The sequence below is a fragment of the Grampus griseus genome, assembly GCF_964374135.1.
Source record: "Grampus griseus genome assembly, chromosome: 20".
In the NCBI taxonomy this organism is placed as follows: domain Eukaryota; kingdom Metazoa; phylum Chordata; class Mammalia; order Artiodactyla; family Delphinidae; genus Grampus; species Grampus griseus.
The window spans coordinates 13,940,383-13,955,949 of NC_139014.1; the positions used below are offsets into that span (position 1 = coordinate 13,940,383).

The window sequence follows — 15,567 nt, forward strand, 5'->3', positions numbered from 1 at the left end:
TAACCTTTTTCTTGTCATTTTCTATGTGACACAAAGAGTAATGTGGCTGTATTAGGGTAAACGAATTAGTATACACTTGCTAGGTCAGTTCAGTTGACCTGTTTTGAATGAACTGTGTAAAATCTGATTTGCTTAATTACAGCTTCAATCGAATAGACATTCCGCCCTATGAAAGCTATGAAAAGTTATATGAAAAGCTGCTAACAGCCATTGAAGAAACATGTGGATTTGCTGTGGAATGACAACTTCAAGGATTTACCCAGGACTCTATTTATACCCTGACTGACAGCCTCCTTTCAGCAGTTTCAAGGAACGCTGACATACAGGAAAATGCACCCCCCTTTTTAAAAAAAATTTTAGGATACTGTGAGGGGAAAGGACAATTCTGAAATTCCTTTTCAAGGAAAAAAAGGTCTTTATGCTTTGCCATGAGGCCACATTCAGCTGCTATTTAAAATTAATATCTTGAACCTAAAGAATGCTGACTTTTCCTACATTTCCAGAGTTAGGCAGTATTCTACACTTAAAGACTACTACTATTTTTATAAAAGGTAATCTATTCAAATCGCTTCACAGATTTCAACTCTATCAAACATCAAGACAACTTCAGCAGTCGGTACAAGTCACATTTCATTTTGGTTGAATACATGATTTTGAACAGCTCCTGTACTTGCTCTTTGTAAAAAAAAAAAAATAAAATTATTTTGAATTATTCTAACTTTGTAAACAATTGGCTATAAAAGAATCTTAAAAAAGTTAAGCCATTTACATGTTTAATTACATTTTTCTATAGCAAAGCATTATATTTTAAAAGCATTATATGTTTCAACCTAGCCTGAGTCTCTTTTTATATTTTTCAAGCATGAATTCCATGGAATACAGCTGTATAATTTTGGTTGTCAAATTCTTAATGCAACCATTTAGTCTGAACTTAGTAGCTTATTTGCTACAATAAGATGCATTCAGGGGCTCCCTGTTTTTAAGAGACTTTAAAAAAATCTTAATTTTTTATCTTGAATGAATATGATCGGGTATTTTGCATTTACTTTGCATCTTAAATGGAAATACTGCATTTTTATAGCTACTCAGATCATGTGGATGGGATCGGATTTTCATTCTTTTATTGGGTCAGCTTATCTTTGATATATATATATACTATTTCTGTAAACCAAAGTCTCCTGTGACAAGTGCACCTAACTTATATTACGTTTTAATTATGGTAAGTTTCTATCAAGTAAACCATCCTGAATCTCTGTTTAGCTGCTCATATTTTAATCAGATAAAATTACGAAAAGGAAAAATTTTGCTCTAAAGATTATTTAGCAAGCTTAGAAAACCCTGCTTTTACCTAAAATGAAGTGGGGTGGTGGGGCAGGGACGTGATTACTAACAAGCGATTCTGACTCTATCGCAGACAGTACTTTTCGTCTGAAGAGTGATTTTGGAGGTAAGGGAATCCCAGTTCGCTTGGTGTTGAAGATCAGCATTTGATTTTGAAATATCCATATTTAGCTTTCAAGGTGTGTGGCATGTTGCATGACCCAGAAGGCAACCACAGTTTTGGAGTGAGAGATTGGAAAAATCTGAAATCATGGGTGGATTTTTAAATTCAAATATCAGAAATCTGCACTATTTTTTTTTCTTTTACATTGTTGTGAAATCAAGAATAGCAATTTTGATGAGATAGCTTTGTTTAAATTTTGCAGCTTAATTATCAAGTGAATAAGCCCCTTGTGTTCTTTCGTTTGATGGATTGGTTTTCAGTCTGTGTTCTTGGAGCCAAGGGGCTCCTCAGAGGTGCCTCAGAAGTAATGGTTAAGAGAGGAGGGACAAAGAGAGACGGAGAAGAAACATAGCTGGTACTTGAGCAGGGGCCTCCAACTCCCCACCCCTCTTTACCCAGAGCAGCTCCGAGTTTTCTCTTTTATATACATTGGAATTCCACGTAATCTTTCATGGGGGCTAGGAGGGGTGGGGGGATGGGTAGAATAAAAGAGGTGGAAAATTTGCTGCTTAAAAAAAGTTGAGAACTACTCCTGTCGTTTCTAAGTATTTAAATTTATTTCATTCAGCCAAATTTGACAGCCATACAAGCTGGTTACAGTCATAACTGTGTAGTGGCGATGTGCTTATGCTGACCTTTTTCTTCCCACTTTGTTTTCCTACTGCATTCTTAGTAGTACCGAAGAACATCTTAAAACATACTGTTTGATCATCAGTAGTTTTCAGCTTTCACGATAGTACCTTATTGGTTGCAGGTCCATCTCTCTCATATATGAAAGCACTAGCGCAGTGTAACGGTGCCTGTTATAATCTTTCAGTAATAGTAAGTACATGATGAACACTTTAGAGAAATCATAACTGACGGATGCAGTACTAATGAAATGCTACTCTCATACTAATGTACAATACAGAGCAGGCAAATACCATCGCTTTTTGAGTGCCTTCTTAATTTTATAATAATGACTTAATAGAGCTTTAAAAGAAATAAATTACCCTCCCTTACAGTCTGTGGTATCACCAACATAATTTATAAGAACAGGATGATTTAGATTTCATTTTCAAAGTTATGTTACCTGATCACTTCCAAATAGGTGCTAAGCAAACAAAACGTGCCAATGTATCATTGAACCTTGGACTTGCACCTCATGTGTAATGTGAATATTTATTTCCACATGTCCCTCTCAGCTGGGTTTTTTCTAATCCTTCCTCTAGTTTTATTTCAGATTTGTGATATCATGTTTCCATACATTGCCTTTCTATCATGAATACTTATGAACAATGGTTACTTTGTAGAGCTCATATGCAATACAGAGGTGAGTTTTGTTTCTGAGGGTCTTACTTCTTTGGTGTAAAGAGTTTTTAAATAGTGCTGTGTATAGTGTACATTTTGTTTTGCACATAGTTTGTTGCCCTGAATGGGTTTTGTTTTTACCAAGTCTTTTATTTTTTCCTTGTAATTACACTCCAGAGCACAAGTTTCCTTTCTTTTAAATACAAGGTAATTTGCTTTATTTTACAACACTAAGTCTGCTTGAACTTCTGGTGCATCGAGCTGATTGCATTGATGGGAGTTAAGAGATTGTTCCAGACATCTTTACAGTTTGATAGAGCAGCTCCTTCTGCTTCTGTCTTTAGCCTGCAGCACAGTCAATGGGTGCCATTTGTAGTATTTAATGTACTTACATTAGGATGATGATTGTACCAAATGCTGAGTTGGTTTGTTTCTAGATGTAATTAGTTCACTTAATGTAATATTCTTCCTTCTCTCAAACTGACTTTAAAAACAAAGTTTTATCATTTTCATTGTATTTATTACAGAGTGTTTTAGCTTTGATATTCTTTGTATTTTCACTCAGTTGTTACATGAGCTTTATCAATAACATCTGTATAAATGGTTTTTAAGAATTAACTATGTATGTGCCCATGCCGAAGTTGAGCAATAAAATGAATGCTGTTTGCACTGTCACAGCATCAAAGTTTTTAAAAAATATTGAGTTTATAATGAATTGTTTTGAAGAAATTTGGGTCTATGAAGAGTGACAGCATACGAGCCATAAAATGTGAAGTTTAAGATTCATGGGCCTTCCTTAGTTGATGCCTTTGTCACATGGTAGAGCCTCAGAGGGCTCAGGACCCCCTTTCTGTCTCCAGGTTGAGCAGGGAAGGTGCTTGTTTTCTCCTGCCGTGGCATATCCTTAGGTTGGCAGTGGCTCTTGGTGGGCAATGGCCTGTAACAACTGTCACAGGCTCTGGAGGGCAGAGCTATGACTGGGGCCTCATTTGCTACCTTGGTGTTGAGCAGTAGAATCCTCAAAATGAAATGCAGAAGTCAGTTATATTTTTCCAAGAAGCCATGACTTCTTGGGTCATGATTCACAATTCTATAAATATAGTGGATTAAAGTCCAGCTAAATATGTGGGTGGAAAAAGAACTGGATACGATGTTTTTTCATCAAGAATAGTCCATGTAAGTCTCTCCACAGCATAGGCCATACAGAAAGGAATGTCTGGGAGATGCAGTGGAAGCAGTGGTGTATTAAAGTTCCAAAAGTAGGCATGGGGTCCATTTTTTACATCCTTTTGCAATGTAGTTTTTTGCTTTGCCTCCCATTGCCAGTTTACAATTGGTTGTGATCTAAAATTTATAAATTTTTAGTACATTAAAGATTTAGTATTATCACCTATAAATTACCCAAAAGTTTGAGCAATATGTGACATTTTTCTGCTCTGTGGTGACCTGAAAGATTTGTCCTTTCATTATAATGAAGGTTAACCTTTGCACCCACTGCATTTATTTGTACTTTATATCCCAAGTGCTTATTGTAGTATATGCATAGCAGAACTGAGGTAATTATACAGAAAAAGGGTTAAGTCTCTATGTTAACATTCTTAGAAAACTAGACAGATCAGATTTTTTAAAGTTATATTTCATTAAAAGGTATGTGCCCTAAATGTGACTTGTTCTTTGTCCACTCAGCAAATATCTGCTGTGCTCCTACTATGTGTCCGGCTCTGTACTAGCTTTAGGGATTAGCTTTGGATGGTTGTTAAAAAACTGAACTTCCAAACTAGTGCTTCTAGCGTATCTCGGTAGACGCTGAAGTGCAAACTGAGGTACTCAGAACTCAGTTTGTGTACAGCAAAGACGTTGGTCATGACGGGAGCACAGGATTAAATACCTCACCTAAGCAAGGCTTCACATCCCAGACTTGGTTTTTAAAACAGCTGGTTTGTTCCCCCATCCCCCTTTCCCCATGACATCTCAGATCCTAGCATACCTTTTGTGGATATTTGGGCTGGTTTGATCCAGGTTATCAAAATAGTCTGAGCTGTAAACCCCACTTCTCTCTTACAGTGTTTTGTAAGCAAAGGAGGTGGAGAGGCAACTGTAGCAGCCTGGGGTGGGTAAGCGATCCATCCAAGATTTTCCTCCTGCTGACTTAAGTGTTTATGAAGTCTTTTGATTTTCAGCCCAGGAAAGTAAAGATGGAGAGCACATCACACTCAACCTTTGAGACCACTCACTCCTCCCAAAGACGATGCTGGCATGGCAAGAAGGTGGAGAACCATCGACACCAGAAGGACAAAGTTTTGCTTTTTAACTGAGGTACGACTGACATACCACATTATATAAATTCCAGGTATACACGATAATGATTTGATATTTGTGAAATGATCACAATTTAGTCTAACATCCATCACCACACAGTCATAAAATTGTCTTTTCCTTGTGATGAGAACTTTTAAGATCTGTCTTAGCAACTTTCAAATATGCAATACATTGTTAGCTATACTCACCATGCTGTACATTACATCCCTATGACCTATTTTATAATTGAAAGTTTATACCTTTTGGCCTCCCTTCACCCATTTTGCCCATTCCCCATCTCTGACAACCACCAGTCTGTTCTCTGTATCTATGAGCTTGGTTTTGGGGCGTGGGAGGGTTTGTTTTTGTTGTTTTAAATTCCACATATAAGTGAGATCATATGGTGTTTGTCTTATTTTACTTAGCATAATGCCCTCAAGGTCAATTGTGTTGCAAATGACAAGATTTCCTTTTTTTAAAAAAAAATAGCTGAATATTTCATTGTGTGTACATACACATTTTCTTTATCCATTCATTCATCCGTGGACTTTTAGGTTGTTTCTGTATCTTGGCTATTGTATATAATGCTTCAGTGAACATGGGGGTGCAGACAGCTTTTCCAGTCAGTGTTTCATTTTCTTCAGATAAATACCCAGAAGTGAAATTGCTGAGTCATATGTTAGGTCTGTTTAATTTCTTGAGGAATCTCCACAGTGGCTGCACCAATTTATATTCCCACCAGCAGTGCACCAGGGTTCCCTTTTCTCTACATATTTGTCAACACTTCTTTTTGGTAACAGCCAGCCAAACAGTTATGAGATGATCTCTCATTGGGATTTTGATATGTGGTTTTGTTTTGCATTTCCCTCATGATTAGTGTTGTTGAGCACCTTTTCATGTACCTGTTGACCCTCAGTATATCTTCTTTGGAAAAACATCTATTCGGTTCCTCTGCCCATTTTATAATTAGATTGTTTTGCTGTTCAGTTGTATATGTGCTTTATGTATTTTGGATATGAATCCCTTATCAGATGTCTGATTTGCAAATATTTCCCCCCATTCAGTGGTTGCCTTTTCATTTTGTTGATGGTTTGCTTTGCTGTGCAGAAGCTTTTCGGTTTGATGTAGTCCCACTTGTTGATTTTTGCTTTTGGTGTCGAATCCAAAGAGAATCATTGCCAGGACTGATGTCAGTGAGCTTACCACCTTTTTTCTTCTAGGAGTTTTATGGTTCCAGGTCTTAAAGTCTTAATCCATTCTGAGTTAATTATTTGTGTACGGTTAAGACAGTGGTCCAGCATCATTCTTTTGCATATGGCTGTTCAGTTTTCCCAACAGTATTTATTAAGAGTCTGTCCTTTCCCTGTTGTATATTCTTGGCTCACTTGTCATTAATTGATTATATATTCGTGGGTTTATTTTGGGCTCTCTGTTCTGTCCCATTAATTTGGGTCCTTTTGCCAATACCATGCTGTTTTGAGTACTATAGCTTTGTAATATAGTTTGAACTCAGGGAGCCTCATCCCTCCAGCTTTGTTCTTCAGGGAGCAAAGTTTTAAACGCAGTTCAAATTTAATGTTTTTTTTAACATAAGAAACTGGTCACATCAGTCAAATTCTGGGTAATGGTTCAAATGGCTTGAAATGCCAGATAAAACATGTTTTCAGCATGTCTGGATTTGGGATCTAATAGATTACTCTATAAGATGCAGCTTAAACCCCAATTTTGGATTCCTTCTTTATACCATTTCTCTTAATGACATCATCTTCTGTCTGCCCTGCCTGTCTCTTTCTCCCATTGCAGACTCCCCCTAACCATTTTTCAATGTGATGCCTCTTTCCATTGCGAATAAATTTCCCCTACACCCTTAGTTCCCTCACTAAAGGCTCTATTCTCCTGCCTTACCTCAACACAGGTTCTCTTTTCCTTCTTACATTTTATAGGACAGGCAGGTAATTTCTCCAGTGCCCCACCTGATATAGTAATGCATATATACAACTAGACATACATAGTTTAAAAAAAACACATAGTTCTCATTACAAGTTAAAAAAAAATCTGTGTGAGGTAACAGATGTTAACTAAACTTGAATCATTTCATGTACACTTATCAAATCATTGATATATAAAACTGTAAGTTTATATATTATATCATTAAAACTGGGGGAGGGTGACTCTTCATCACCCTTTCCCCTCATCCCTAGTCTTGCTTTCCAGAAGCTACTATTCCTAAACTTTCTGTCAGCTCTTCTGGTATTTCCGCATTTCTAAATGATATGGTTAATAGCGTACTTCATTAATTTTAGAATCTGTTTTTTTTTGGGGGTGGGGTGGGGGATATTTAAAGATTTAGTTCTCACACCAACCACCTCATTCTGTAACACCTCCACCCCCACTCTATACAGTTATAGTTAAGTTATAGTTCTAAATAACTTTTCAAATGCATGACTATGATGTGCTTTTCCTGGCTTCTTCTGGGCAAACTGGATTCACACACAATCCTCTCTCCACTGGTACTTGGCTAGCAACACCCCTCCACTTGCTGAGTTAGTTACCACTTCATTTGTTTTCTATTTTTCAAAAATGCATTGGCATCTTTTATTTTTGTTTCCTCTCCTATGAAGAATGACCTTTGCTTGGCAGTCCCATCCCTTTCCTGGTAAATTCCCTCACTTTTTCTTCTTTTTGGTTAGTCCCAGTTAATTAGTTTGGTAAAGAGCTAGCAGAAGAGTCCTCCTAAAACATTAAAAAAAAAAATAGGTGTAATGATGCTTTTATAACAAATTCAAATAGTATATTAAGCAGAGTGAAAGTTTATATAATCTACCAAAGTCACAACTACTATTACATTTGGGGACTGTTCTTCCAGACCTTTTCTACATTGTATTGATTATACTGCATTATAACCACACAAGGCCAGCTAGAAGTCCAGTGCGCTATCCATTGTGCCACAGAGCCAGTTATACTGCATTATATATATGATACCCATTCATACCATAGCTTTTTAAAGACTTGCTCATTTTACCCAAGGATATACTGTATTTTTTTTTTAAATTTATTTTTGGCTGCGTTGGGTCTTCGATGCTGCACGTGGGCTTTCTCTAGTTGCGGCGAGCAGGGGCTACTCTTTGTTGCAGTGCATGGGCTTCTCATTGCAGTGGCTTCTCTTGTGGTGGAGCATGGGCTCTAGGTGCACTGGCTTCAGTAGTTGTGGTTCGTGGGCTCTAGAGTGCAGGCTCAGTAGTTGCAGCATACGGGCTTAGTTGCTCTGCAGCACATGGGATCTTCTGGGATCTTCCTGGACCAGGGATCGAACCCGTGTACCCTGCACTGGCAGGCGGATTCTTAACCACTGTGCCACCAGGGAAGTCCCTAGTGTGTATATCTTTCTATCTAGAAGTTCTTTATCATTTTTCTCTAACATTTTTAGAACTTATGTTCTAGCTCTTGTGCATTTCCCCCATCCTGTCCATTCACCTGCACTGATTGACTTGTCACTATATATATATTGCAGCTATCTGCATGTCTTTCCTTCATGATGCTCCAAATTTGGCCATCTTCCAAGTCTTTAACTCAGGAAGCCCCTACCTGCCTACAGGCCCTACATTGTCAGCTGCCATTCCAAAAGGGCAGCACTTGGGACCACAGCACTGGATACAGCTGCCTACTCTTTTCTGCAGGATAATCAGATCCCACCCCATCATGCCTCTTGGCCTCTATTATTTTTCATATATGTTATTCCTATATGCCCTAATGGGAGCCTCTCTTCTCCATTCCAATCCTTTTCTGGTGCCCTCTGCCATTCTCTGGCTTTGATCAGTAACTCCCCATATGCTCAATTGCTCTGAAGCCTCCCTCCAGCTCCTGGCCTTCACTGAAGCCCTCCTCTCCAGGAAGGACACCACCCTTGAGTGGGTTTTTCTTCTTCCTCATCTGCCCCCATACTAGAAATAGGGTGTACTCTTGCCCACTTCAAGTCCATTATGCCGCCTTCCCACCTGCAATCACTAGTGCTCTTTTGAGCACCAAGGGCCTTTTATACCTGTCACCCCTCCCAACTGATTGATAGACGCCATAATGCATAAATTCTCATCTTCTAGCCTCCATGTGAAAAAGCTACACACACTTAACCATCCTATCTTTAAGGTTTAACCCTAAATAAGTCCCACCTCTAATGACAAGCCCACACTTCAGCTCTTTTCTGATTTAGAGATCTTTTTTTGGGGTCCTCAAGTGCTATTTTTTTTTTTTTTTACTGTTTTTGTTCACCTACAGCAATAGGCTTCAGAAGCTGGCTGCTCAGTTGCTTTTGTGCACCTCTTTTAAAGTTTTAGGTCATAAATTCAAAGCAATAAACTTTAAGAAAATTTTTATTTTCAAAGTTAGTTATTTCATAAAAAGTATTAGTATATAGATAAGTTATTTAGAAATGATTCTTCTGGGTTAGATTGTTTACCAGGGTAGAGCTAGAATTGAGCCAGTAAAGTCCACACCTAGGAAGTCTGGCCTCATAGGAAGGGATTTTTACTGTACTGAAAGGAAGCCAGATGAAGCCGAGATTTGAAGCGCTCAGCTTCCAATTCCCGGAAGAAAGCATCATCGTCGTTCTGTGTTATCATGTACTGCAGCTGTTGAATTTCCTTCTCCATCTTAGATCTCAGTTCCCTCTTCACCTTATACAACATCTAAAAGAGAATTCATGTCATCCTGCTATTCACAACATTGATCCAGGCCCTCATGTATTTTTATTCCCTCTCCACCTTCCTGCTCATCAAGCTTCTGCAGTAATTTTAATAATTTCTCAGCAGCTCTTACAGAGACCTGAACAGGTAAAGTTAAAATCACAGAATACATGTTTTAAATCGTAGATCGATCTTATTAGTATCCTCTCCATTCCCCTTAAAAAGTGTAGTACAGTTGTTTTCCATTTCTTAAAAATGTAAATAAATGATTTCTATCTTGTTAATGATTACCTGGGCCTGGGATTTCTCTCTGGCTTTGAGCTCTTGACGTTCCTGTGATATGGCTTCTGCCAGGAATGAAAACTGTTTACAGGGAAGAGAAAAAAACCTTATATTTGTCTGTAGTCTAAATGTAACAATTCTTATGTTCATAGGCTTAAAATCTTATTTTAATGGAAATAGGGCAATATTCTGTACTGTGGTCAAGCACTAGCTTATTTTACCTTAAATTTCAGTCAGTCCAACCTGTATAGTGACAAGTTCCAGATTAATATGTGGAGGCTTACTTGTTCAGCAGACTAAGCTGATGTCTGACACCGGGCAGTCAGGATTAAGCACATCAGAATGTAAACTAGTAGCGGTGAACCCACCTGGTCTTTATAGTAGTTCTCCATTGAGTCCAGTTCATTTTGGTGCTGTCTCTTTTGTTCATCTCGCTTTTCTTTGGCATAGTTTCTTAGGTCTCGTAATCTTTGCTTTTGAATCTGTAAACCTTCTTCAAACAGTTTCTTAAATATCTGCCAGTTATTTAGTCAGAAAGATAGTTACGGTGAATTTTCATGGAGGAATAAAATTCTGCCCAACTAGAGGTATGTAAAAAATCTATGTGAACTACAATCAGTATAAAGTAACAGCTTTATTGAGATATAATTCACATACTATAAAATTCACCCTTGTAAGATGTATAAATCAGTAGATTTTACTATATTCAGAGTTGTGCAACCATCACCGCTAAATGCAGAACATTTTCTTCACTCCAAAAAGAAACCCCATAACCATTAGCAGCCACTCCCCCTCCCCCTCTCCCTAGCAATCACTACTCCACTTTCTATGCCTACAGATTTACCTATTCTGGACATTTCACATAAATGGTATCATATAGTATGTGGCCTTTTGTATCTCGCTTCTTTCACTTAGCATAGTTTTTCAAGGTTCATCTATATTATAGCAGGAATCACTATGAAATTCTTTTTTTCATTGCCACATAATACTCTACTGTATGGATATATCACACTTTATCAATTCACCAACTGATAGACGTTGTTTCCTCTTCTTGGCTGTTATAAATAGTGCTGCTGTGAACATCTGTGTATAGTTACCTAGGAGTAGAAGTGCTGAATCATACGTTTAACCTTTTGAAGAACTGCCAGACTGTATTCCAAAGTGGTTGCACCATCTTATAACCCCACCAGCCCTGCATGTGTGTTCCAACTTCTCTACATCCTTGCCAGGACTTTTTTATTTTAGCCATCTTAGTGGGTGAGAGTTTATCTCATTGTGGGTCTGATTTGTATTTCTTAAATGACTAATGGTATTCAGCATCTTTTCCTGTATCCCAAAGATTCTTAACTACTTTCAGAAAAGAACTCTCAAGCAGTCATGTATATAGGAAAAGAACCCTAGAGTAGAAAGAAACACTGCATGTACACAGCTGAGGGCCACGTGGTTATCATCTAACTAGGCCACAGGTACACAAACTGTTCAAAGGATTCGGATATGCTCACTTGTCCTCCACTGACTGATCAAGAATTCTTACTAAAGTACAGTCATGCATTCATCAGCCGGCAGCATTGCCTTAGTGTCAAATTACTTAACCTCTCAAAGCCTTAGTAGTATCCTCTAGAAATGAGGATAATAGTATGACCCACTTCAGAGTACTGAGTCCTGTTAAGTATAATTACCTTAATGTTTTACTCTAGAGATGAAATTTATTGCTAGTTTGGAATCCCAAGCTTGATGAGGATGAGATAGCAAATACCTTGTGGAAAGATCTCACAGCATATCTGTCCTACATTATTTTCCTGGTTTTGAGTGGAATCCGAGGTCATCTAATCACACCTTAAATTCCTGTCTCTTACAACATGCTCCCAAACCCCTAAAGCAGGTGTCCTGCAGAAGTACGGACACTTGGGACATCAGAGGGAATTAAGACCTCACATTGAGATAAGGACAGTAGAGAAATACAGATAAAGAGGCACATGAAAAGATGCTCAACTTCACTAATTATTAGAGAAATGCAAATCAAAACTACAATGAGGTATCACCTCACACCAGTCAGAATGGCCATCATTAAAAAGTCTACAAATAAATGCTGGAGAGGGTGTGGTGAATAAGGGAACCCTCCTACACTGTTGGTGGGAATGTAAGTTGGTGCACCCACTATGGAAAACAGTATGGAGGTTCCTCAGAAAAACTGAAATCAGAATTATCATATCCAGCAATTGCACTCCCAGGCATATATCCGGACAAAACTAATTTGAAAAGATACATGAACCCCCTGTGTTCACTGCAGCACTATTCACAATAGCCAAGACATGGACACAACCTAAATGTCCATCAACAGATGAATGGATGAAGATGTGGTATTTGTGTACAATGGAATATTACTCAGCCATAAAAAAGAACAAAATAATGCCATTTGCAGCGACATAGATGCAATTAGTGATTATCATACTAAGTGAAGTCAGAAAGACAAATACCGTAAGATACCACTTATCTGTGGAATCTAAAATACGACACAAATGAACCTATCTACCAAACAGAAACAGACTCACAGACATAGAGAACAGACTGGTGGCTGCCAAGGGAGAGAGGGTTGAGGGGAGGGGGTTGGGGGAAGGATGGAGTGGGACATTGGGGTTAGCAGATGCAAGCTTCTATATATAGGATGGATAAACAACAAGGTCCTACTGTATAGCACAGAGAACTATATTCAGTATCCTACGATAAACCATAATGGAAAAGGATATATAAAAAATGTGTATATATATGTATAATATATATACATGTATGTATGTATAATATATATATTATATTCATATATATATGAATCACTGCTATATAGCAGTAATTAACACAACATTGTAAACCAACAACAATTAAAAAAAAAAGACGGGCGGTAGAGACAGAGTAGACTGGGATGCACTATGGGGGTAATAAAATGAGGTGTGGGCCAAGTCTGAACTCTAGCCAGCATTTTGGACTTGCATTTGGATTTTGGATTCACACTGGGACAAGAGTCACAAAGAAGGTGGTCCTAAAAGGTAACAGACAAAATTTACCTTCTTAACTGGATTGGACAGAAAAGCAATATTTACCATTTCTTCCCGGGTCCTCATTCTCATCATTTTTGAATGCAACTGAACTCTATAATCATCATAATATTTTCGGGCACGAACAGTCTGCTGCCGATTTTCTTTTATCTTTGATTGGGTCAACTTCTGCCTGTGAATGCGGTCCTTGAAGTCTTGCTAAGAAAGGGAAGGGGAAAAAGAGGTAAGGACATGAGGAAGACAGACTCCAGTGTTCTCATCTGTCCCACTCCCCAACACGATGTCTTCAGGCAGTAAGCCGCGTATGGAGGGCCAGTAGCCTGCTAGCTGGGCATAGAGTGTGAAAGCCTGTCCGTCCCCAGAAATCCTTTAGTCTTTAGTAGGTTCATCACCTTAGTCAGAAGAGCTGCCCCACAGTCCCATGGTTAGGACTCCACGCTCCCACTGCAGGGGGTGCGGGTTCAATCCCTGGTCAGGGAACTAAGATCCCATATGCTGCGCAGCCAAAACAAACAAACAAACAAACAAAAAAACACACAGAAGAGCTGCCCCAATAAGCCCCCAAGGCTGCAGAGAGCAGCAACAATCCTCATGGACTGAGAGTCTCATCTCCCCATTTCACCAGGGAGTCATCTAAGCCATACCCAGATGCCTGCTTAAAAGAAGTAGAAAACTGGCACCCTCAAAGATGTTCAAGCAGAGCTTGAGTTAACAGAAGTATCTATATCAAAACTAAGGAACTTAGGTGATATCTTAGCAAAGTAGTGAGGGTGAAATGAAGTCATGTACACAAAGCCTTCAACTAGGTGTCCAGACACTTGTTTTCTTTTCCCCGCACCAGAGTCTCACATGCAGTTCCTGATGGCTTCCCCTTCTTTCTCTGAAACTGCTTAGAATTATAGTTCTCATTGCTTATCTCTATACTCAAGTTTCTTCCTCTGGCTTATTGTCTTTGATCTCTGTCCTCCCCCTTCATGATACTCAGAGGATAATGTTGTACTGTGTACGATTCTCAGTCCAAATTATAATGGAGGCATAGACAACCTCAGCTTTCTATTTGGGACCTGAGAAAGAAAGGAGAGGACAAAAAACACTAACTTATAACCACCTGGTACCTTGAAGAGGCTTGGAGGTAGAGACAAACCTGGATTAAAATCTCAACCTTGCCCTTGCTGATTATGGTGGGACCCAGGGCAAGTTAACATCTCAAAGCTTCAGGTTTTCCATTTCATAGAAAACGTTTCTATTATGTTACTATAAAGACTAAATGAAACTGTGTATATAAAGTATCTAGCACCTTACCCTCTCATCAATTTTGGTTAAAGACCTAAATGCTTCCACAGGTAAGTGTAAGAGGTTTGAGTCAGTGGGGATATTGCCCAGCTGGTACAAATAAAAGTAATTAATATAACTTACCAGTCTCTTGTTATGTTCATATTCTTTCTTGATAAGCACAGTAAGGAGATCGTGCCTTCTCAAGGCTTCTTCTATCTTTAAGTGGGATACAAGGAAACGAGGTTAATAATTCCATTCACTAGATTATCAAGGATAAGCTCTGCCCCTTTTTGGTTTATACTCCTATGCTTAATTGACAGTTATCTTACTTCATCCTGGAGTTTCTTCTTTGATCGATTTTCTCTATATGCATCTTTTTTGAGCTGTTCAACCTGTGCAATTTGCTGTTTCCACATTTTGCTTAGTGTCTGACCAGAAACATAGAGAAATGGAAACTGCTCCAGCATCAGGGGCAGGAGACTGTGCTCATTCACTTTCACTGCAAGGTGAAAAAAAAAAGATGCTCTTAATCTGAGAAACTCACTGACAGCTTTTAAGAAGAAATCTCATCCCACCTTCCTGCGAGATCAAAGCTTATCTAAGTGATGTGGTTCTGAGCTTGAAAAGAACAATTCTAAAAGTGTGTTATTACTTTTGCACTCCTTCTCTGATTGGGATAGCCAATTACTAGTAAGGATGAAAATAACCTCAACATTTCTGACTGATGACATGCTGGTTTTGTGAAGTCCATCCTAACTGCTCAGCTGATTCAGTGCCTGGGGTGGATGCTGTGTGTGTGGTCAAACTGCCTCCCAGGAGGGCTGAGGAGTGTTAGTCTCTGTCTGATGGGATGTAGTTAGAAGGCCAGTGGTCTTTGAAACTGTACCCTGGCACCAACTGTCAATGTAACAGGAGCTGGACAGGCCCTCTGCTTTCTTTGGAGCACCCCTTTGGTTCTACCAACTTCCCAGAAACAAAAGACAACCAGCATGAGTGAGCAGAGTGAAGCTAAAGCTGGAACAGCTGGTCATAGCCATCACATTCCTTTGGTGCCAATATATTGGTATATATTTAAGAGTTTTAGAGAGGGCTTCCCTGCTGGCACAGTGGTTGAGAGTCCGCCTGCTGATGCAGGGGACACGGGTTCGTGCCCCGGTCCGGGAGGATCCCACACGCTGCGAAGCGGCTG

General features: G+C 38.9%; 2 protein-coding genes across 5 annotated transcripts in view; one reads left to right on the plus strand and one right to left on the minus strand.

The window, feature by feature from the left end:
• The window catches only part of SMURF2 (SMAD specific E3 ubiquitin protein ligase 2), a 40,825-nt gene extending 37,390 nt beyond the window's left edge, over positions 1-3,435 (plus strand). The window contains exon 17 of the mRNA XM_082679231.1: positions 143-3,435. Coding sequence (XP_082535357.1) covers positions 143-242 — 100 coding nt within the window. The 3' untranslated portion in view covers positions 243-3,435. The remainder of the gene's footprint in view (positions 1-142) is intronic.
• A 6,012-nt stretch (positions 3,436-9,447) lies between these two features.
• Positions 9,448-15,567, minus strand: part of CEP95 (centrosomal protein 95) — a 59,353-nt gene continuing 53,233 nt past the window's right edge. For all 4 annotated transcript variants that reach the window (XM_082678025.1, XM_082678024.1, XM_082678026.1 and 1 more), the window contains 6 exons: positions 14,708-14,877; positions 14,520-14,594; positions 13,149-13,301; positions 10,422-10,568; positions 10,063-10,134; positions 9,448-9,774 (listed from right to left, as the gene is read on the minus strand). In XM_082678025.1, the coding sequence (XP_082534151.1) occupies positions 9,598-9,774; positions 10,063-10,134; positions 10,422-10,568; positions 13,149-13,301; positions 14,520-14,594; positions 14,708-14,877 (794 nt within the window). In that variant the 3' untranslated portion in view covers positions 9,448-9,597. The remainder of the gene's footprint in view (positions 9,775-10,062; positions 10,135-10,421; positions 10,569-13,148; positions 13,302-14,519; positions 14,595-14,707; positions 14,878-15,567) is intronic.